This window comes from Acinonyx jubatus, chromosome A1 (genome assembly GCF_027475565.1).
Source record: "Acinonyx jubatus isolate Ajub_Pintada_27869175 chromosome A1, VMU_Ajub_asm_v1.0, whole genome shotgun sequence".
NCBI classification, from domain to species: Eukaryota; Metazoa; Chordata; class Mammalia; order Carnivora; family Felidae; genus Acinonyx; species Acinonyx jubatus.
The window spans coordinates 99251379-99275383 of NC_069380.1; the positions used below are offsets into that span (position 1 = coordinate 99251379).

At 43.1% G+C, this 24005-nt stretch overlaps 1 protein-coding gene across 6 annotated transcripts in view; it reads left to right on the forward strand.

Annotated features, from left to right (window-relative positions):
• The window catches only part of LOC106975186 (zinc finger protein 474), a 94561-nt gene extending 74264 nt beyond the window's left edge, over positions 1-20297 (forward strand). Inside the window, exons 5-8 of one of the 6 annotated variants that reach the window (XR_008297378.1) lie at positions 8187-8367; positions 10883-10938; positions 11511-11639; positions 20154-20297. Coding sequence is in view for 3 of the 6 variants with exons in the window: in XM_053220213.1 (XP_053076188.1) it covers positions 8187-8367; positions 11511-11639; positions 20154-20251 (408 nt within the window). In the remaining 3 variants the exon portion in view is untranslated. Of the gene's footprint in view, positions 1-8186; positions 8368-10882; positions 10939-11510; positions 11681-12891; positions 13593-20153 lie in introns of those variants that run through there. The other 5 variants (XR_008297377.1, XM_053220230.1, XM_053220213.1 and 2 more) reach the window with 5 other exon arrangements.
• The last annotated feature ends 3708 nt before the right edge of the window (positions 20298-24005 follow it).

Consider the following 24005-nt stretch of genomic DNA (forward strand, 5'->3'; position numbering starts at 1 on the left):
GTATTTCCTAAGTTCTTGCTTCAACTCAGCACTTTTTTGAGGCATTTAATTGGTGCCAAATGGATCCTTACACAAAAGAGCATCTATTTGGGAAAAAAAAAAAGGTTTGGCTCTGACTGAAGATCCAACAGCTCACTGCCCGGGGTTAATGGGCAGCTTTTAGGGAGTCCAGCATTCATTTAAAATCATATCCATAGGGGCGCCTGGGTGGCGCAGTCGGTTAAGCGTCCGACTTCAGCCAGGTCACGATCTCGTGGTCCGTGAGTTCAAGCCCCGCGTCAGGCTCTGGGCTGATGGCTTGGAGCCTGGAGCCTGTTTCCGATTCTGTGTCTCCCTCTCTCTCTGCCCCTCCCCCATTCATGCTCTGTCTCTCTCTGTCCCAAAAATAAATAAAAAACGTTGAAAAAAAATTTTAAATCATATCCGTAATTCTGTATACCTGTGCATTGTCTGGAAAGAGGACCATAAAAATCAGATATTAGTAATTTCTCTTGCCCATCAAATGCTACTAATTTCAAATTTCATCACAAATCTCCAAAAAGCTACATCATTGGCTTGTGTTCCCCTAAATCTCCTAGAAATAATGTCACACAACTGTAATCTCACATTATTACCACTTAGTTTTCATTATGGGATTAATATAAGAAAAGCCCAAATATAGAGTGTTTCTGATCTTTAGTAAAACTGCTAGTAATAACTTTGGTTTTACTTTTCAGTATCTCTTTCATTAAGATTCTTGCAATAACACCGTGTTAGGGATAGTTTTCCCCTTACACCAGGTGTTATACCTCCTTCTATAAGCTCCATGGCTTATACACCTACCAGTGAGGGTCACTGGGGTTTCCTCTCAGCCTGAGCTTGTCAGGGAGGTCGCTGAGAGCTGTCTGAAGCTACTGAAATCGATATCCTAATCTAGGATCACTGGAACTGTTTCTATCCTTCTTGTATCAATACCTTGCTTAATTCTAAAACACTCTCTTTGTGGTCCTTATTCTGTTTCCATTATTTAAAAGGTGGTATTACTGTTATTTTCATTTCATTTCATTTCATTCCATTTCATTTCATTTCATTCCAGTATATTTCACATAGAGTGTTACATTAGTTTCAAGTATACAGTATAATGACTGAACACTTCCTTACATAACCCGGTGCTTATCACAAGTGCTCTCCTTAGTCCCTATCACCTATTTCCCCCATCCCCCACCCACCTCCCCTCTGGTAACTATCAATTTGTTCTCTATAGTTAAGAATTTATTTCAGGGGTGCCTGGGTGGCTCCGAGGGGTGCCTGGGTGGCTCAGTGGGTTCGGCTCAGGTCATGATCTCGCGGTTTGTGAGTTCGAGCCCCAGCTCGGGCTCTGTGCTGACAGCTCAGAGCCTGGAGCCTGCTTCAGATTCTGTGTCTCCCTCTCTCTCTGCCCCTCCCTGACTCATACTCTGTCTCTCAAAAACAAATAAAAACATTTTTTTTTAAAAGGAGTCTGTTTCTTGGCTTGCCTCTCTCTTTTTCCCTTACTCTTCTGTTTTGTTTCTTAAATTCCACATATGAGTGAAATCATATGGTGTTTGTCTTTCTCGGACTCACTTACTGAGCATTATACTCTCTACCTCTATCCACGTTGTTGCAAATGAGAAGATCTTGTTCTGTTTTATGGCTGAATAATATAATATAATATAATATAATATAATATAATATAATATAATATATAATATGCCACATCTTTATCCATTTATCTATTGATGAATGCTTGGACTGCTTCCATAATTTGGCTATTGTAAATTTGGCTATTGTAATGCTGCTATAAACGAAGAGGTGAATATATCTCTTTGAATGAGTGTTTTTATTTTTTGGAGGTAAGCACCCAGTAGTGCGATTCCTGGATCATATGGTGGCTCTATTTTTAACTTTTTTGAGGCACCTCCCTACTGTTTTCCACAGTGGCTGCACCAGTTTGCATTCCCACCAACCGTGCAAGAAGGCTCTCCTTTCTCCACATCCTTGCCAACACATGTTGTGACAGCTACTTATTTTAAATTGTAAAAGTGAGTAGATGGATGACCGGTCACTTACACTGACTAGGAGAAAAGTTGTTAAATGTCCACTTTCCTTTGCTTTGCACCCTCCCGGTCTGAAAGATTGAACATGAAATGTTCCCGACAGAGAAAAGACATTAACAAAAAAGGAGGGGGAAAAAATGCGTGGAAAATAAAATGATAATGCCAATAGTGGCCAGCAAAATGATTGGAAACATATGAAAGTTAGTGGATTCAAGTTAAAAGAAATACACACATCGGAAAGCTTCCCTGAAGTGTTCAAGCACCTCTGTCCACATGCAGCCTTGGGAGACTTTCCCAGGAAAGTAGGAAGCAAAAGCAAAATCGTGATGAGCCCTAATAACCTTCAGGGAGGGGGCATTTAGGTGCCCCCCCCCCCCCCCCCCGCCCATAAAAGAGTTCACACCTGAAAGTGCTTATACAGACTCAGAGATGAACTTCTTCAAAAAAATCTTTTACCTCGATGTTAAAAAAGCAACGCCTCACCCCAGAAATATCTGAAATGTTGACAGGAAAAACTGTTGATCTACCCTTCGCTCTGCGGGAACTTTAGACTTATCGGCTTCCTCTTTGCCTTCCTTTGATTACAGTTTCCTGGAATCCGTGGCCTTGGCAAGGTCCCAGGTGTAGACAGCCCTGCGCACAGGGCAAACTTGCTGCCTGCCTCTGCCTCCTCTCTCTGCTGTGCCCTATCACCTTAGCTCATTAGCCAAGAAGGGCCTTCTGCCCTTTCTGCGGGGGCGGGGGTCGGGGAGGGGGCTCCCGTCTCTGTTTTCCCTCTCCACCTTCCCCACACCCACCTCCATCTCAAAACACCAGAGAAAGAGGTTGAAGAGCGAACCCTGTGGCTGTGAAGGCAAGATAGAGATGGTCCAGCCTTCTTTGCAAGTTTCAGACTGACAATCGTGAAATTAATGAAAAATAAAAGAGGTTCTCTTATCTCCGGTCCGCGCCCCGGGGGATGCATTTTTCTCTTCAGCTGAGAGCAGGCTTAGGAGTAAAATGTTGAAAACCTAAGAACATGGAGTGGACTGCAGGTTCAAATGCAGTTCAACCACAAATATAGCGCGTGGAGCAAGCTTTGGAAAATATAATATAGAACATCTTAGCCCTTTTATGGTATTAATTTTCTCCCACATCCCTTTAAGTTATTTTGTGCTTGTCTTCTGGCCTCCGCATCTGCCTGTTTTCTTCTCATTTTTCCTTCCAAAAGAAACCTTCTGACAATGTGACGTGAATGTCTTCATTAATGACCCGTGCCATTTTTTTGCTTATGTGCTTGGTTAAATACTCGATTTTGGCGCATACTTTCCATGTGGAATATTAATATTCATTATTCTCAAAGTGAAGAGACAAACTTCTCATTTTTTTTTTACTAAAAAAAACCCTGTATCGAATTAATCTTCAAGTAAATGAACCTATAAAATATAGTAAGGAACTTTTGGGTATTTTGAAAATCCTTGCTTCTGCTTTATCCTTTCTCTTACATCTTGAATTCCTCAAATACTTTTAAAGTCACTTTGCAGGCATTAGACCCTATTACGTGGCTAATAAAAAACATGGCTAAAAACTAGTTAGCCTTTTTCTGATGAATGTAACTTATTGGCGTAATTCAGTATAGAGTAATAGAAGAAAAATGTTCTCCCTCAAATGTGCTTTTAAAAAAAATCACTCTTCCTTAATTATCAAAGTATCACTGATATACAATGTTATATTAGCTTCAGGTATACAACACAGTGAGCTCACAAGCCTGTCGTCTCAGTGCTCACCCCGAGGAGCATAGTTACCATCTGCCACGATACAAAACGATTGCAGTATTTCTAACTATATTCCCGATCTGTACTTTTCATTTCCATGACTTACTTATTTTACGACTCGAAGTTTGTACCGCTTAATCCCCTTTACCTTACTTCGCCCATCCCCTCCCCACCTCCCCTCTAGCAAATAATGTGCTTTTTTAAAAACGCGGATCCTCTCAGGAGTAACTCCATTTTCCGTTTTGCGTGGTGTATGTTAGTGGCTTTACTCCTCTAGAATCTGTCACGTCGGCTCAGGTGTGCAGAAACCAGAAATGTGTTCCCTTCTTATTTTGATTTTGCTCTGTTTCCACTACAGGTATAACCCCCAACAGCTTTAGTGAAAAGCTGGCAGATTCTAAAATAGGCACATATTTTACCCTGATTCGTTACCCTGATTTACTTATTTTACCCTGATTATTCCTTTGGGGGAGAGAGAACCACACCACCAACTCAGATTTGTTTCTGCTTTCATACCACCTAGTGCTCCTTATGAACACACTGGAAAAGGTCATTTCATTCCGCTGAAATTTCTTACAGCTCAACTTAACCGGGTCTTTCCATTATTTGGTGAGTATTATTCCCTAATTGAATCAGTATCACATTCTTTGCAGTGCCAGGAGAATTCCAGATTTTTTTTTTTTTGCAAAAAATTTCAGTAATTTTTGCTGTTCTCTTTCCCAGAATCTGAATCTCTTCGTTCTCTGTAAATGATTTGCCTCATACTCCTGTAAGTTCATCCTACAGCAGCTCTGCTTAGGCTTCACTTTTTTCTTAAGTTATTTATTTTGAGAGAAAGAAAGAGAAAGAAAGGGAGGGGCAGAGAAAGGGAGAGAGAAAGAGAGAGAATCCCAGGCAGGCTCCGAGCTGTCAGCACAGAGCCCGACACAGGGTTCAAACCCGGGAACCGTGAGATCATGACCTGAGCTGAAATCAAGAGTCTGATGCTTAACCCACGGAGCCACCCAGGTGCCCCTTGTGCCTTACTTCTTAACACCCCATCTCTATTTCATCTTTTTTCCCTGTCTTCAGAGGCTAACATCTCCATCACATCCCAGATCCTATCTTCTCCTGCTTTGTCTGAGAACCTTGTTCTCATACTGTCCCTCTTCTCTTCATCCTAACCAGCTCTCTCTGCCTGAGACATTCCTACCCCTAAAACAACAACAAAGCACTTCTTCAACTTGACTCATCTCTCAAATTTCCTTTCTGCAGACTTTTCGAACACACATCTCTGTTTCCTTGACCTAATCTTTAGCTTGTAATAGTTTACTTTTTATTCTTGTCCCTCCATTGAAGCTAAACTCTTAGAAGTCACTGGTATAAAATCTGCCGGCCAGCAAATCTAGTGACCTTCCTCAAGCCCCCGTTACTCACAGTGGCACTGGACAGAGCTGATGAAGCCACCTTTCTGGAAACCGGAAGTGTTGGCAGAATTCTCAATGGAGTCTTTCGTCTCCATGGCTTGTTTCTTTAACTGCACAGTTGAACCTTCATCTTTTTAGGCTGTGATTTCCCATGCCCAATCTCTTTGCCGTAGATATTCCCTCAGGACTTTGCCTCCATACATTCTCTATATACTCCTTTTCTAGAGTTTTCGTGGTTTTAAACATCTCTGTGTGCGTAGCTCTGAAACCCATTAATTCTGAATGACACGTCTGTCTTTCCTGTCTTGGCTGTACTTACATTTAAATTCTACTAGTATATCAAATGCAACAGGTCCAGAACAGAATCCATTTTTTCTCCTCCCCCAACCTGACTTTCCAGGTTTCCAGCTTTCTGCAAGTGACATCACCACTAATGTTCTCTAGGATCCATGATTTCCTGCTCCCAGAGCTGTGAATGCTCAAAGGTGTATGCTGGCAAGATTGCCCTTTAAGATACATTATTGCCAGATTAATTTTCTTGAAGTAAAATTGTAGGGTATTCCCCTGCTTAACACCTTCCTCTCATTTACAAAACGAAATCCAGCTCTTAGCATGGTATTTGTTATTCATAGCATGGCTGCAGCTGAACTATCTGGTTCTAGTTCTCAAGGCTACACCAAATTCCAGGCAACTATTTGTTATTATTAATATAAATATTTTATATTAGTTGCTATTCTCTGTACTCATCTTCGGGTTCCTATCCCTGAGGCTTTGCTCATGCTGTTTTCCATCTCCAAAACCTTCTTGTGATCCAAATCCTACCCATCCTTCAAGGGCCACTTCCTTTAGGCTTTCCCTGATCTTCACAACTAGAAGAACTATTTCCAACTTCTGCACTTCATTTGTGTTACTTATATAGCCATGCTAGTTTTCTTTTGCTTAGTGTTTACATGAAACTTCTTCCCCATCCTTTTACTTGTCATATGTTTGTGTCTTTATTCATAAAATGTGTTTCTTGTAAACAACATAGAGTTGTTTTTTGTCTATACTATTTTTTTTATCTAGTCTGTCAATCCTTGCCTTTTAATTATGTTCTTTAGTCCATTTATATTTGCTGCAATTATTGGTATGTTTGCATTTAAGTCTACCATCTTGGTATTTTAATTCTATTTGTTCCTCTTGCCCTCTTTCTTTATTTGTTGGTTGCTTGCTTGGTCTTATATTCATCCTTTCCTCCTTTTCTTTTGCAAGTGATTAACTTACCATTTTTAAAAAATATCCTATCTCCCTTGTTGAATTCTTCACTCAGCCTTTTTGTGTGTCTTTGCACTTTGTGATTACTGTAGAGAATAAAATTTGCATCTTTAGTATATCACATTCTATGTTTAAAAAATTACTTCAAGGAAAATCTAAGAATTCTATGACAATCTCTTTCTGATGTTTCATCCCTGCTTTAGTTCAGTTCAATGTACTATAGGCTTTAAATTCCCCCAGTGATAAGCTTCCTCTGTTTTGTACTTAGTATAAAGTCTGGAGCCAAAAGCCTGTTCCCTGTTCACCTGCTGCACCCTTAGAAGGCTGTGGCCCTTCATGCATGCAACACAGAGGGAGTCCTTCCTACTGCCCCCTTCCTCCTTAGGTCCCACACCTCCATCAGCAGTAGACTCTTCTTATCTGGTACCCAGTGCAAGGCCTAATTCTCCAGCTCCACCTTCCGATCCAGGCAGGCCCTGCATTCTTGAATTGGTGAAGATTTCTCTCAACAGTCCTGCCTCTCTCCAATGTTAGACTGCCACCCGCTGTTACTGGATGTGAGACCTGGTGGATGGGAGGGTTTATGTAGACAGTTCCTGCATGGCTCCTCCTTAGTAGGGTTCATGCTCACCTGTCCTGCCTTTTCTCTGTGGCAGACAACTACTGTCTCACATTCTTGTAAGGTTGGAGCATGGGAGGTGTTGGTTGTGCTGATGCACTCTCAGACCGAGGCAGTTCTTCTAGTTCATTAACTTACCTTGCAACCGTGAGTCTCCAATGGACTCAAAAATAACGGTTCTTTAAGTTCTCTGATTGGTTCTAATTGCTTAAGCAGGAGCAATGTTTCTTGTAACTTTCTATCCCCTGGACAGAAGCAGAAACACCTTTTCTGTTTTATCCTTAACTCTTCCTTAGATTTAGTCCTCCCAGAAACAAATGCTAAGTAAAGGATTTGAGGATTCGATTTCAAGTGGTTTATTTGGGAGGTGATCCCAGGAAGCCCCAGTAGAGTAGTGGGAGGAAAGACAGGGAAGAGAAGGAAGTCTGTACAGTGTGTGAATGAGCACCTGAGCTGCAATCCCACGGAACACTGCGTGGAATCAGCCTCAGTAAGGAAGTGGCTATTTATCCACCACCCACTGCTTGTGATTGATTAGCTGCCCTGTCTATGGGTGGAGCCTAGACCAGGTCAAAAAAGGCTGAGCGTCACAGGTACTTGCCAGAGGAAGTTGTCCATGTGCAAGGGAATGTGGGAGGGTACCCAATGTCTCTTCTAAACTCTCCAATGACACTTACAGCTTTAATTCTCAGGGATATTGGCATACTAGAGCCTGAGTTCAGCGAAAAGAGGATTCAGACATGATTTATTTTTGTAGTCTCCTAGCATGGAGAATAACCAGGAGATAATTAATAATTATTAGACGAGAAAACACATTTTATAAGAAAAGCCAGTTTGTAGAACTCTAGTTAGTTCTTTATTTCCTATCATCCTCCCAAACCCACATCTTCACACACACCCCACTCACTCAGATGGTATGGTTTATTCTCTTAAGTGCCACAAAAGTTCAATTTACCTGACTGGTTGAAATTAGAAAATGAAAAACCAAAAAAAAAAAAAAAAATGTGATTGTCTAGCTAATTTGAATGTACTATAATTTTAACGTATAATTTCTACACCTAAACTTTATCTAACAGATATTTTATATTATTTGTAGCCAGCAATGATAAGGCGTCCACCAACAATCATCTGCTACATTTGTGGCCGTGAATATGGAACAAAATCCATTGCCATCCACGAGCCACAATGTCTGAAAAAATGGCATAACGAAAACAACTTGTTGCCCAAAGAATTAAGGAGATCAGAACCCAAGAAACCAGAAGTCAGGACCATTACTGGTAAGTTTTTGAAAAGAAAAAAAGAAAGAAAGAAAGACTTGAGCGCATGTGGGGAGAATTTTCTCTGTGAAATTTTAAGAGGAGAGGTATTCTTTTCTTACTTATTCAAACATCAGAAATCAGCAACATTTACTGTCTTCATTATAACCGAATAGGAAAAATGGCTCTAGAATGCCTGACCAAGGTGCCTTCAGATGCTGAGACATAAAGACGCTACTTCTGGCAAAACCATGCAAGGAGAGGGACCCACTGGAATTTCTTGTATTTCCCGGAAGTTACTTTCCTATATTATCAAACATGATACTTAAAAAACATGAAGCCTCAAAAATCTTTCAGGGCATCTGGAGACATGTTTTCAAATAGGAATGTGTCTTCGCGTTCACAGAGCAGGGTACCAAACTCAAAGTGTGCAGGGTCCACTAGCCGGGGTACAAAACTGAGTAAATTGATCCATGTGTGACACGAGGGAAGCTGAGGACCATGGGGAGCTGGAGAATTATGGACTCTCTCCAAAGGAGGCAGCTGGAAATTTAGCCTAGTGTGGGCATAGTTTTCACCAATACAAAAGAAACTGGAAATCTAGAAATCTGTATGCTTTGTTTTTTTTTTTTTAATGTTTATTTATTTTTGAGGGAGAGACAGACACACAGAGTGTGAGTAGGGGAGGGGCAGAGAAAGAGAGGGAGACACAGAATCTGAAGCAGGTTCCAGGCTCCGAGCTGTCAACACAGAGCCCAACGTGGGACTTGAGCTCACAAACTGCGAGATCATGACCTGAGCTGAAGTCGGATGCTTAACCGACTGAGCCACCCAGGCACCCCCAGGCCCAGAGCTTTCAAATTTTGCAACTAATACATTGTAAAGCATTGCACAAGCCAGATGAAGCTCCATAAACTGCCATGTGTGTCCTCCCCACAGAGCCTTATGCTTACTCATTTGGGGTGAGAACAAAGTCATCCAGAGACTGTTTGCCATGCAAACTCCGACTTCCTCCTCTTATTTCTCCCATTGTCATTTTCTCAGCGGATCCCCTCATTCCCCTCAAGGGAAAACCATTCTTGGTTTTAAGAAAAGTTATCATTCAACCCACCAATCCCTCATGTGTAACTGTAGACTGGCGTAGCCGTAGGGTACCCCAGAAGTCATTACCATTGATTAGTCCAAAGCCCTCTTGTTAGAAATGTAACCCAAGAGGAGTGCCTGGGTGGCACAGTTGGTTGAGCATCTGACTTTGGTTCAGGTCATGATTTCACAGTTTGTGAGTTCATGCCCCACGTTGGGCTCTGTGCTGACAGCTCAGAGCTCAGAGCCTGGAGTCTGCTTCGGATTCTGTGTCTCCTCTCTCTCTGCCCCTCCCTCACTCATGCTCTCTCTCTCTCTCTCTCTCTCTCTGAAAAATAAATAAACATTAAAAAAAAAGAAATGTAACCCAAGAACCCACAGAGTGGAATCTAGGTTGTCATGATAAAGTTCTAGAGGCTACAAGAACCCGTTTATTCACAGCCCTTACCAAGGGGAGGACTCTTCACACAGGTGGGAAAAGAGCTCAAGATGAACACATCCATCCATTGAAATTAGAGCATTTGCCCACAAGGATGTTGTTTATCTCATTGGAACTCTCTTCCCAGCAGTTCTCTGTGTTTTCAAAAAATCTGTTTTCTTCACTTCTGACCATATCCGTTTTTCTGCTTGAGCATAATTATCACAAGTCTAGAAGACCAGAGAGTAATGACTGGCTTGAAGGCCCTCGGGGATTCATTAATCAGTTACTGCCCACAGATGGAAAAGGTAGGCCCCGTAACTGCCCTTCTCTGCAACTTTCCTCTTGGTCCCATGCTGTTTCTATTTCTGAACGCATCCTGCCTCAGGAGGCAGAGAGAGAATCCCCATTCTTGTTTCCATCCCACAGACTTACTGTGGTCATGAAGTCCAAATAACCCTTCCTCCAGATCCAAAGTCAAAGTCATACTCAAAAACTTTTAGCAACATGATGAGTCATCTCCAGTGAGACTCCGCGAATACTCTGGAATTTTTGAATCCATAGGAAAAGTCATGAGTAAGGAGAAAGTCAGTGCCATTTTATTTTTCAACAGTCTTCAAAGCTCTCAAAATTCATATCCTGCGTAGAAAGTGGTACTTGGTTTGTCTAAAGGAGAAATACTAGGCTGTGCTGGGGTTCAATTTTTCATGGAGTAAAATAAGGAACATTCAAAGTAACAGGAGAGAATCTGAAGTTTACTATGGTTGTGTGAACCATTAGGAAGAAGTCATAGGAAAATTGCCTGGGCTTTAGTGAAGAAATATATTCTGTTAAAATGATTTTTTGTTAAGTATGTAATTTATGTTTGAGTGCCTGGCTACATTGGGGGGGGTTGCTATTTGGGGCAATTCTAAGACACAGTCAATTTAATGTACTAAAGTCATTCTATTTAAATAAGGTTTATCAAAGCTAACTCCCACAGTGTTTCTCTAAAATAGAGCCATATGCCTTTTTTCCTATGCTCTGCCAATGAAGATTATACATCTCTCAGACGTCTTGATTGTTCTCTTAAGGACGCTTCTTTTCATCAGGTTAACTATTCTGTTTGCATTCTTTGGTTTAATTATTTAAAGAATCTCCACATTTATGACCGTGAAGAGATGATACATTTTTAGGATATCATTCATCCTAAATTCACCCTAACTGTCAGTGTTGGCCTTTAAAAACATTCCACTGAAGGATTACAGAAGAGGAAAGTACAAATACATGTTCTTTTCCCTTTGTAAGCTTCTATTTAGAGTCAATTGAAAGAAGGCCAAAAGTTATATTTGCAAGATAATCATGTGTAAGCAAAGATGTTAATAATTAGTGAAGAATGCATATCATAATACATAAAACAACTCCTTCCCCTTTTTAAAATCCAAGGAGCGAAAAGTCTCTGGTTCATAGCTCACTTTTTATTCAACCCCTGAAAGAGGGTTTGGAACAAAAAGTATGATTTGTTTAAAAGCCTCAGTCAACAGGTATTTCCTGAAAATATTTTCCATAAAAAGTAGAGTATGGTGCTCCAGAATAAAAAAGGATCCATTTTTACCATTTTCTTCTTTTCTTTCCTTTTTGGTCCTTTTTTCTTTTTTCTTCTTCTTTTTCTTTAACTTTCCAGCCAAAGGTTTCTATGATCTCGATGCCTTAAATGAAGCTGCTTGGACAAGCGCCCTGAGCCAGTTGGTTCCCTGTAATATTTGTGGGCGTACCTTCCTGCCAGACAGACTGATTGTTCACCAACGATCCTGTAAGCCAAAAGTCGCCAAGTAAAGCCCTTTCTCCCAGCAACAGTGTTACAGGACTTAGATCCTTTCGAGAGAGATGGGGGTACGGAGGGAAGGAGAAAAAGGAGGCGAGGAGAAGAAACAAGAAAAACTGAAATTGTCACGAGGCTGTCTACGGGAAGCCAGCTGGGTGCTTGGGTGGCACGAACGTGACTGTGATGTGGTGGGCAGGCGCTCTGCTTTCAGCAAGCAGCTGCGTGCATGTGCACAGACACACGGGGGGCTGTGTCACACTCTGTCAAGCAGAATTACAGTGGGCCGCCCCTCATTGGGGCTGGCTTTTTTGCCTCGAGAAAATTTCAGAGCCAACTGTTGGTGTTTTTCCACCATTCTCTCCCCGCACCCACCCAGCAAGATTTTGAACTTCACAGTTAGGTCTCTCATTATTCTGGGAACAGAGGTTTCAGGTGGTCATTTCAGGCAACTCCTTAAGTCTCAAGAAAAACTGGATTCCTTCCCATCCCTGTGCTTTCTGAAATAATGTACCATTCCCTGTTTCCTCCGACCCGGGGAAAAGTTTTTAATTGAGCTAGTGATTGGGAATCTTTTCTCTGTAAAATCATTGCATGACAAAGACGTTCAAAAAAGAGCTAGGGAGTTCAAGTACCAGAACGATGTCTAACTCATACTCCCTTGCTAAGAGCAGGAAATGCTACAGAGAAATTTCAGAACCGGTTCCAGCTTCATATGTCACAAGATTGCTACAGCGCCATTCATCAAATGGGTGGAGGTTAGCTCCTTCCTTCTATAGGCGAAGTCCAGAGAGTTCTGTCTGCCCTCACAGGGGCTTATAGGTGTTTTATTGTTGAGGTCTACAGTCTTGCCAGGAAGTTCTGCACCACCCCACCCACTACCCCTGCAATGGGTTGTGAAACTGCCCTGTATTTTAGGCCTTGAATGTGTATTCATACGGGCAAGGCTCTCCTGGGAGGAGGCCAGGGTCAGGGAGGTGCTCTGCCCAGGAAATTCTGCTCCCCCTCTGGGCAGTTTTGCTTGAGATCTTTGTTCCTTTTATGGCTGAAGTTCAGAGCCATTCTGGATCCCCTGGGTTCCTGCAAACCTTGCATTCACGACCTAACCCAGCACGTTAGCTCCACATTCTACAAGCAAATTTATTTGACCTAATGTTTTAGTCACACATCTCCATATTATAAGCGGTTAGGTTAAGATAATTGCCCTAATCGTTCTTTTTTTTTTTTCCTGCCTGTTCTAAAGGAAGAAGAGGTTAACTTTTCAAATAGTCTTTAGATAACCTCAGAGAAGATTACCATCTTGAGAAAGACAGCATTTAATGACCCGTTGATGGTTTAGTTCTTTTATTTTGCGGGCAAAAATGACATCTAGTAATGGAGTTAGTATAGTGTGAGTCAGACTCTGTGCCTCGTGCTTCCCATACTCAGTGTGTATAAATCTCACATCAACCCTACAAGGAGACGTTATCTATATTTTACATCCGAGGAAACTGGTATTTAAATAGGTCGATAGCTAACGAGGTCACACTGGGCTGGAGTCGAGTGAAGCAAACTCGCGACCTTTGGAATTCCAAACTCATACTCTTTGCCAGTGCTATTTGTGTGATGGATGTCATCACGAACACAATGAACTGTACTAACCAACGATCTGCCAGGTGTGATTTTTTTTTTTTTAATCCAGTGTTTAGCACCTAAGGCAACTGGGAATCTCAGCATGCTTGTAGTTTGTCTGCTGGAATTTTTGGTCAACTGTGGAGGTGAAAACAGAAGTCGGAACTGCCCTCGCTGTCTTGCAGAGGCCACTGTGCCTTCTGCTAATGGTGGAAGCAGTCAAATGGGGGAGATAAAGCAGAAGTGCTGGTCTCAACTTTGAAAGCAGTTGCCTAAAAAAGACATCCTTATACACATTTCTTTCAAAGCATGACCAAAAAAAAAATAAATAAATCAAAATAAATGACTCTCTGAAGGAATTATTGGGTCTGTGAGTTCTTTTTTTTTTTTTTAATGTTTATTTATGTTAGAGTGAGAGAGAGAGAGAAAGAGTAAGTCGGAGAGGGGCAGAGAGAGAAAGGGACAGAAGATCCAAAGCAGGCTCTGCACTGACAGCAGCAAGCCCGATGCGGGGCTCGAACCCAAGAGCCATGAGAGCTTGACCTGAGCCAAAGTCGGATGCTTAATCAACTGAGCCACCCAGGTGCCCCAGGTCTGTGAGTTCTTGAAGTGGGAAACATTTCTGCCTCCAGCTCTGCCACAGCTGGCCTGCAAGTGGTCCGTGGAATTAAATCCACAGCAAGGTCAGGAGATGACATCAGTCCAAGAGTTCCTGTCTGTTAGCAAGGCAGGCAGTCAAGATCTCCCCATTGCTAGGAAAGAGCTCACCTGTTCTGCCACCTGCCCTCCTCCCAATGAATTCATCTCTGTGCAGATATTCCTACTGTCCAAAGAAATCGGTAGGTGGCCCTTCCGTGAGTTGTGAACTTGAACCTTGCCGTGGTCCCCATAGATACTCTCCTAGAGGATGACGAGCAGATACGAGATGAAGTTACTCGGAGCTCTTACGCTTACACTTATGCTTACGCCCACAGGTAGGTCCTGGTGTGGGGTCCGATAGTGTTACAGGCATCGGCAACAATACACTTCCCCCCCTGCTCTGTTAACTGCTGCAGACTTTCATGAGATTTCCCTTTAGTTGACGTTGCTGGAAGACTGCCAGGATGTCTTGATGCTCATTTGCACATTCAATTCACATCACAGTTGCAGGGTATGTCTTATCAGCAGGGGATCCTGGGGACCGAACAAGCATGTCCTAGTAGGGGTGTGGAGAAGAAGAGTCTCCTCCTGTGAGTAAGCATGGAAATCTGTGAAGAGCTCCTTTGCAGAGACTCTTCAGGCAGCCCCATCATAATGGTTTCTGACAGACAAGTATTTCCAACTGGGGTCTCAGGGATGGCTCCCAGATGACGCTGCTTTAGCCTGAGGAATACTGGCCCAGGTCCCTTCACAGAAAAAGAAGCTGCTATTGACAAGCAGAATCATTTGTGGAGCAGGGAGGCGATAGAGAGCAGATATCCAATATCTTCTACTTCCTGAACACCAGAAAACAGCCCTCGGTTTTTCTGTCCTTGTCCACTTTTGACATTAGTAGCATTTCGTCTCAATACCCCCCACCTAAACCAGTCCTCATGGCTTTAAGCCCACATCCAGTCAAGGCTGGAGGTTCAAGTTCAGCTCCTTCCGTTCCCCCACTCCTGAAGGATCTTTTCTCCCCTGTGGGGACGGTCCCCTTCCTTTATCATTTGTGACTTTCCCAGTGACCCAGCATCCGGCCCACGTGAAATCCCGTGTCTGTTCTGCTGATGCTCCCCACTCTCTGTGAGCACTGTGGTCAGAGACAAGAAATGACATGTTCCGGCACTTGGAAGAAACAGACTCCTCAGAGAAGCAGTGACGCTTCCAGAGAGGGCCAGACTGGGGGGTGTAGAGAGAACATACACCAGGATAAACCCTTCACATAGGATGGGGCACCTCTGTGATTTCTTCTGCTTGAATTTTGTCATCAAAAGACTTAAATACAACTCATAAAAAAGTATGATGAAGTCCCAGGTTCTCAACACCTATGTAAAACTTTCTTCTTGAGATCCTGGGGTTGAACTTGAGCGGTTTAAATGTCAGCTACTAGTCCGTGAGGTAAATGAGGAAGATGAACAGGCAGTGAGAGTTGTTGAGAGCCTGGGGTACCAAGGTCCACCTGAAAATGCCTTTCAATTCTGCTTATGGAAACATGAGATGAAGCCAGCAGTGGGTATAATCTAACTTCAAATGTGTTTTGGAAAAAAGTGAAACCTGACCTAGACGTCCTGGGGCCAGGTCCTATCACTGATGCACATTGGTCACCTATAGGTCAAGGGTTTTCAGATAATTCTAAGTTGAGAGTATGTTATACAAAATAACAGCCCCCCCCCCCAAAATGTTGATGCCCAGCCCCAAAACTTCTGAATTTGTCACCTTACGTGGTAAGAGAGACCTGGCAGATGTGATTAAGACCTTAGAGTGGGGAGATGACTTCACATTATCTGGATGGACCCAATCTAATTGCACGACTCTTTAAAAGTGGAACGAAAAAGGGGCGCCCGGGTGGCTCAGTCAGTGAAGCGTCTGACTTCCGCTCAGGTCATGATCTCACGGTTCATGGGTTCAAGCCCCACGTCAGGCTCTGTGCTCACAGCTCAGACCCCGGAGTCTGCTTGGGATTCTGTCTCTCCCTCTTTCTCTGCCCCTGCCTCCCACTTGCACTCTGTCTCTCTCAAAAATAAATAAAACATTTTTAAAAATTAAAAAAAAAAAAAAAGAAGGGAAAGAGGTGGGTCAGAGACATGGCAGCATGAGAAAGATTTGTCACCCCACTGCTGGCTCTAAGATGCTGGCAGCTGTGTGCAAGGACCGGAGAGAAGCCTACAGGAGCTAAGTGTGGTCCCAGCTGACAGCCAGCCAGGAAACGGGAACCTCAGTCCCATAACGACCACTTGGTGGGGTCTGTCAACAACACAAATGAGCAAGGAAGCACCTTCTTCCCCGGAGCCTCCAGAAAGAAATGCTACCCTGCCAACAATTTGTTTTTATCTGGTGAATCCAAGGTCGAACTCCTGACCTGCAGAGCTGTAAGAAAATAAATGTGTACCATGTAAGCCAGCAAGTGTACAGTCATTTTTGGGGCAGCAACAGAGAACTAATAGAAGGAGCATCTATGTGGCACAGGGAGGACCAGTAAAATTCCCCATCGATCAGAGCTAAAGTTCTCACATCCGCGTGGGATGCCAGCTGCCACCTCCGTGGCTCGCGTTAGGACAGCACAACAGACATTTCAGTCGGGTTGGATTGCCCCAGGGGACTGGCTCCAAGATTTGCCACCCCTGAATCCACAGTGATTTTGTAACACCTCACATTCTGGACTCAAATTTTCAATGTTCTGTTTAATCATTGTGAATTTTAATGTTCTGTTGTATTTTTAACCACAAAACTGATTGTCAAACGGACATACTTGTTTTAAAAATAATAGTAGGGGCGCTTGGGAAGCTCAGTCAGTTAAGCATTTAACTCTTGATTTCGGCTCAGGTCAGGATCTCAGGTTTCATGAATTTGAGCCCCACATCGGGCTCTGTGCTGTCAGCATGGAGTTTGCTTTGGATCCTCTGCCCCCCGCCCTCTCTGCTCCTCCCCTGCTTGCATTCTCTCTCCCTCTCTCAAAAATAAACAATGTTTTAAAATTATGTAAAAAATAATGGTAAATGGACAAATGGGGTTGAATTATTTGGTCATCAACCTTTCGTGCCAATAACCCCAATGGTCCTGCCCTGCCCACCTATCTGTCCTTTCTGTGGGCCATAGAGAGAAAATCACCACATATTCTGAAATGGCAGTTACTGCTATAGGAATCTCTAAGGAAGGTACTGACTGAAAAATAGTCAAAACATCCAAACCCAGAAAGTGCAGGTAAGGTTTGAACAAATCCCAAAGCTCCGTTATGACTTTCCACCGGCTCTCATGAGGGGCCATCCGCAGATCTAAAAAGTAGGCTAGGCCATCCATCAAAATAACTCACTTCAAATGTAGGGAAAGGGTGGGAAAATGATCTGAGGACTGGTATTCAGCCAATTTGTCAAGCAAGAAATTTGCCTTTAATGACTTCACCCCCCTCTTTGAACCTTCTGATTCTCTGTCAAGGATTCTCAAGGACCTTATGGTCACACACCTCACCCACTGCTGCCCAGGATTCTGTTTCTGTTGGATCAAAAACTCAACTTCTCCATGCTCTAGATATCCCTCTACCTCTCCTTCAAAAATATGCCCTTCGAGGGGCACCTGAATGGCTCAGCGGGTTAAGTGTTTGACTTTGGCTCAGGCCATGATCTCATTCATGGTTTGTAGGTTTGAGACCCCATTGGGCTCTGTGCTGTTCGGATTCTCTGTTCCCCATTCTCTCTTCCTGTCTCTGTCTCTCTCTCTCTCTCTCTCAAAAATAAACATTAAAAGAAATCTTCTCTTTGACTTTTTTACTGCCTGTCTCCCTTTCTCAACTTTTCACTAGATATTTCAGCAGAAATAAATTTGAGAAAGTCATCTACGCTAAGGGGATCCTCAAAGAGAATGGTTTTATGTGCTATTTCTTCCAGGTGATATAGTTGGGGTTTTTTGTGGTTTTTTTTAATTCTAGTGTAATTAACATCAGGTGCTGTAATTATTCTACAAGAAGCTTCCTGGAAATATTAGGCCTTTATCCAAAGTAATAAAATATGTGTGGTGGGATTTCAAACAGAATGTCGAGATAGATGGAAGTGAAGAAGGCATGTGGCAGGGGTGGGAGGGTCTCTCCTTGACCATAAGTGTCTCTCATCACACCTCACAGACCTCTGCCAACTCCACGTCTGAGTAAGGACATCTCTGACAGGCATCCATTTCTAGCTCCTGTTAAGTGTAGACTAACTGGTGTAATAGACCGAAAACATGGTGGCTGAAATAACACAGAAATTTCTTTCCTGCTTTGAATGGAGCACTGGTCAAGTGTATGATTTAGTGAAGTGTCTCTTCTTCATGAAATCACTCAGGGCCCCAGGATGATGAAGTCTCTCTAGTTTTCACCATGTTGCCCTGGGATAGCCACTCCCTTCAGCCCAGCCCCAAGGAGAAAATGGTGTGGAGTTGGCTCTTTGCCAGTTTTGCATGATCAGACCCAGAAGAAGCACTCATCCCTGCACTTATATCCTTTGGCCAAATCTGTACCCAAGTGTGAGGGAGGTTGGGCATTGTTTTCCCTGTGGCCTGCCGGAAGAAATGGTAGCAGAGATTTAGGGGAACGAGCCACGGCCATGCTGCTGTAACATGAATTTACTTCTGCCTTGTTATTAGGGACCAGTTTTCTTTTTGTGGAAATTGATATATGGGCAAAAACCCAGGAAACCAAGGCATTGTTCTTGCCATTGAGGCAGATAAGTCTGGCAAATGAGGACCAAACAAGGCAAAACTTAAAAAAAATAATTTGAGCCACATTCACATATCAGGAATAGTAGCAGCATCATTTAATATTGGAAGGAAAGAGCCTTCTTGTTTATTGTTTGAGGAAACACTTTAAAGAGCTTTTATTTTATTTTTTATTTTTAAGAGAGAGAGACAGCACTCAAGCAGGGGAGATGGACAGAGTGATAGAGAGGGGAAGAGAGAGAATCTTAAGCAGGCTCCATGCTCAGCATGGATGTGAGGCTCGATCCCATTACCCTGGGATCATGACCTGAGCTGAAATCAAGAGTTGAAATCAATAGTTAGATGCTCTATCAACTGAGCCACCGAGGCACCCAAAGGGGCATTTTTAATACCCAAAGCTTAGTCCCGGCCTTAGTCTTATAAGGGTAGTTGCCACAAAGAAGAGAGAAACCATTCTGAAAAGGAATATGAATGGCTACCTTTGTAGTGGCCAGAGTTCCAACTTTGGGCAATTATTTTTGTACTGTACTTCATGCTCTTGGGTTAGAGCTTGACGAAAGTGAAATTGAAGTTTTGGTCTCAGAACTGGGTCCAGGGACACCCCCACCTATATGAGGAGGGACTGAAACCATAGCAATGTGTCCCCAAAAAAGATGGAGGTGGGAGACAACGGGTAGGGGACTCCCCACATTGGGATAAGGCTGGTGGATGCGGGAACCGTGATCAGTGTTACCAAGTTCTAAAGGTTCACTGCACGCATTCCAACCCTTATTCTGTATCTCTGCCTTCTTGTTGGCTGTGCTGCGGTGTGCGGATGGAGCCGTAAAATAAGAGGGGAACCAATGTCTACACGGGGACAAACAGAGCAAGGAAGGGCTTGACCCTGCACAAAGCATGCAAACCACTAGCTAAGAGCCACCAACGGCAAGCAACAGCTAAAGCAGGTGTGTACTCCCCAGTAATCCCCAGAACCATCTGTCGTGGGGACTGGGATTCCTGACATCATCTAATGAGGACTGAGATCTTGGTCATTTTGGCTAGCAAAGGGGTGTGAAGCCCTGAAAGGCCACAGAACATGGGTAGGTGATTAAACATGTTCCCAAGAAACATCAGTGAACAACGTCTGGCGTGTAATTGTGCCAAATGGTGGTGTGCAGGCTCTTACTCCTGCAGCCAGACCAGACAGGAGAGCTGACATGATTGGGAAGACCTCAGGGCAAAGAGAGGTTGGAGCGGGCTCTGAAAGGATGAACAGGTAGAGGCAACAGGGACCCCTGAAGGACACTCCAGGAAAGAAACCCACAGAAATCGTGGTCTGCTCCAAGAATTGCAGAATCGGTTATGTTTTGTTTGCCTTCAAATTGGCTTCTTTTTCCTTGTTACTCCCTGGGGTTTGTCCCCAGGATTTCCTCATAACTTGATAAGGCATGCTACTTCGCCTGCATCTGGTGCGTTTTCTAGACCACCCAGCTTCCTAAACAGTGTGCCCATTATTGGCATACTAGCACACTAATCCCTTTGTCCCTCCAGGCTGTCTGCCCGGTGGTGGTCACCTCTGGCTGGAAGCAGCCTCACTGATTATCACTGGTGTCCGGTACCAGAACCAGAATTTCCTAGATATGCTGTAAAGCGAGGCATGTTGGGGAGCTCTACAGCCTATATGTTGGTAAGTGACATTGACCATGACCAACGCAGAGCCTTTAGACTGTGGAATAACTAGAAAAGACGTTCTCAAAGTTCACATTTTATTTACTTGCTCTGGCTAAAGTTGCTCTCTCTCTTCTTCTTGTAAACATGCTTCCTTTCCTGGGGTGGCTGGGTGGTTCAGTCGGTTAAGCGTCCGACTTCAGCTCAGATCATGATCTCATGGTTCATGAGTTTGAGCCCCGTGTCAGGCTCTGTGCTGACAGCTAAGAGCCTGGAGTCTGCTTTAGATTCTGGGTCTCCCTCTCTCTCTGCCCTCCCCTGCTCAGTCTCACTGTCTTTCTCAAAAATGAATAAACGTTAAAAATTAAAAAAAAATTTTTTTCAGATGGTTCCTTCCCAACTTCTATCACCAATGTGGAATTTTCTAGAGAGATGATGAACCCAGAGTCAGAAGGTGGTGGAGGGAACTCCATACACCTTTTAGCAATGAGGGATAGAAGGAAAATGCCTACTGCCATCATGGAAGGCTCCCTAGGGGTTCGAGAGCAGGTCTGTTGTGTGTGGAGGTTTCGGGGACAATGATTCACACAGCAAGTCACAAGAATGGGTGAAGCAGGATTCAGTGCGAGGGTAGAGAGGGACCACAACAATGGTGGCTTCATTCTTCCAAGCCCTCAGCTTGCGGTAGGTGCTAAAGCAAGTCGGATGGGTTGTATGCCTATTTTTCTTGCCTGTTTTTCTCCAGGAGGACAATGGACAAGATGCAGGAGGAGACACGGGGGTGAATGAACATCAAAGTTATGTGGGTTATAGATGTACTTTTCCCATTTTGTTCCCACATTTGTCTTGTGTTGCTTGTCATTCCCTTGCTTTATCACCGCCTCTAGTCCCATTTCTTATTTTTTTTAATGTTTATTTATTTATTTATTTTGAGAGACAGAGAGAGAGAGAGAGGGGGAGAGAATGAGTGGGTGAGGGGCAGAGAAAGAGAGAGAGAATCCCAAGCAGGCTCCACACGGTCAGCAAGCCTTGAACCGATGAATTGTGAGATCATGGCCTGGGCTGAAATCCAGAGTCCATGCTTAACCAACTGAGCCACCCAGGCGCCCCATCTATTCCCATTCCCATCTGTGTCCCTAAGCAGGCTCCTGTCACACAGCTCCATCAATGAGCACTCTGGCCACAAGAGGGCAGCATTTAGAAGCAATGAAGGTAGAAATCCTGACTGCTGCCCTCGCTGGCCAGGCCAGGGCCCCCTGGCTTCTCCGTTTTTGCTTACTCTAGCAGCAAAACTATAAAAGGGACATGAATTTACTGCTGAACTCCTATCGAGTGACTCCTTCATCTCTTCCCCTTGCCAACTTTTAAAAGAAATCGTAAATATTTAGGGTATAAATATCAACTTGGCTTCATAACAGGCCACGCTTTGGCCAGTTTTCTGACAAAACTTACAGAGAATATAGAATGCAAATAATCCAGATCCTATGAGTGATTCAGGCAAGAGGGGCACTTTGCTTCAACTGTGCCTGCTTTTATTATGCAGCTGGAAAGTCGAATATATAGTCTACCTAGGTTTTTTCCCCCCCAAAATGATTGCACAAGTCATTTGTTGACTTTCTCAGTATCTACTCCTTGGGCACCTATTAATGTCATGTGCTGGATGGACAAGGGGAAGGTACACAGAGGACAGCAACAAGAAGAGATAGCAGGCTATGTGGATGGATGGTGTGAGTTTGGTGGAAAAAAAACAAACAGATTTTTGAAAAAAGGAAGAGAAAATTCTAGACAGGGAAAGCACTGGCAAATAAAGAAGACACACACCCCATCCCCAGGCACCATGGTATGTGGGGTATGGGAATCTGGCAGCATCCTCGGGGGACAGCTAAGGATAAGTTAGAGTACGAAGAATTTTTTCTCAACATTTACAAAAGAAATTGAGGTTACATTTAGCTGATAACAGACCATATGGGGCAATAAAGAAAGGGTTTGGGGCTAGAGCGCATGGGCAGCTATGAGCATGTAATCCACACACAGAAGGGACTCATGGCTGCCTTCATGTTCCAGTGTTACCAGCATGGAATTCTTACTCATTTTTTAACAAGGGCCCCCACATTTTCATTTTGCACTTGATTCTGCAAACCGTGTAGTGGGAGGTCCTGGATATGCGGAAGCTTGGGTAAAGTAGGACCAGGGAATATCCAGATTTGGGTGTGGATAAGAGTCTCCATGACGCCCTGGAAAGCTTGAATTTCTGGAGAAAGTGTATAAAGTATATGGTCATAACTCCCATTGAGACTCGTACTGATGGTCTTTTAGGGAACGGCTGGCCCCTCACACTTCCGATTAAGGAGGGATAGTGGAGGGAGGCATTGTTCCTGAAGCTCTTACTGCTTTGTGGGTCAGGAAAGGTGCGTCTTCCCCAGAGCACATGAAGCCTCACTTAGGTTTAGGGGTACTTGGTGCTCAGTCCTTTCCTTTCTGGACCGCAGTGTAAAGTGTGGTAGGAGATTAAAGGTATATCTGTGGGCCTCCCTTAAACCCCACTGTAGGCAATGCTATATCTGGAAGAAGGGCATCTCCTCAGGAACCAGTTCAGCATTTGAACGTGGTCAAGTATGTTAGACTTTTCCTTTATGCGTCATGATGTCAAGGTTAAAAGCCCTCTCCCCTCCTGCTGCCCCAAGACTCCACAGACTCTTAAATTCCTTTCTTTCTTTCTTTCTTTCTTTCTTTCTTTCTTTCTTTCTTTCTTTCTTTCTTCTCTTTCTTTCCTCCTTCTTTCTTTCATAGGCTCCACACCCAACATGAATCTCATCACCGTGAGATTTAGAGTCTCATGCTCTACCGACTGAGCCAGCCAGGAGCCCTGACTCTTAAATTTCTTCTAACAATATTTAGTTAGTCTATGTAGCCCTTCAATCATCTGCGATTTCATTATGTATATAGTAGGGATCTGGCTTTTTTTTTTCCTTAATGAAGTGTTCCAGTATCATTTATTAGTTTATCCCATCTCTAAATGTGTTCATTTTTTGACAGTCCTTTCTGTTCTACTGATCTGCTTTCCAATCTCTGCAACATTATCACACTGTTTACAAACTAGATCTTTATAGTATATTCTGATTTAGTATGGCAAAGACCTGTTTCTTTTCCACAATTTTCCCAGGTCTTCTTACTGATTTCTTCTTCTGGATGAATTCTAGAATCAAGCGTGTCAAATGACATACATAATTTTGCTAGGATATTAATTTTTACCAAATCAAATTGGAACATCCTTTCAGGAAGAATCCCCATGTTTACAATGCAAACTCTTTCCCAGAAACACAGTATGCAATTTATGTTTAAAATCACAAATCCTCAACCCTAAGTTCCTTTCACCCACCCGTGCTAATTTGTTTGTTTTGCCAGTAACAGTCTTTTTGCACATTTTCTACTTTTTGTGGAACCCTTGACATCTCTTTTCATGGCTATGTGTTTTCACATAACCAAGGAGCAGAGAATACAAAACAAATTAAGAGTTTGAAGCCAATAAAAACTTCATACTCAGAAATTTTTTAACTACTAGGAGACTTTGTTTCTTAAATTTATGTTGTTAAATTGAATTGTTTATTCTCCTAAGTGCTATGGAAAAGATGTGGAACATTTTGCCTTAGAGCCTGAGGAAGTTCGTATCAACAATTCCTCTATAATCAGATAGTTAAAATATAAAACCAGATGAAATTAAATGCCAAAGATTGC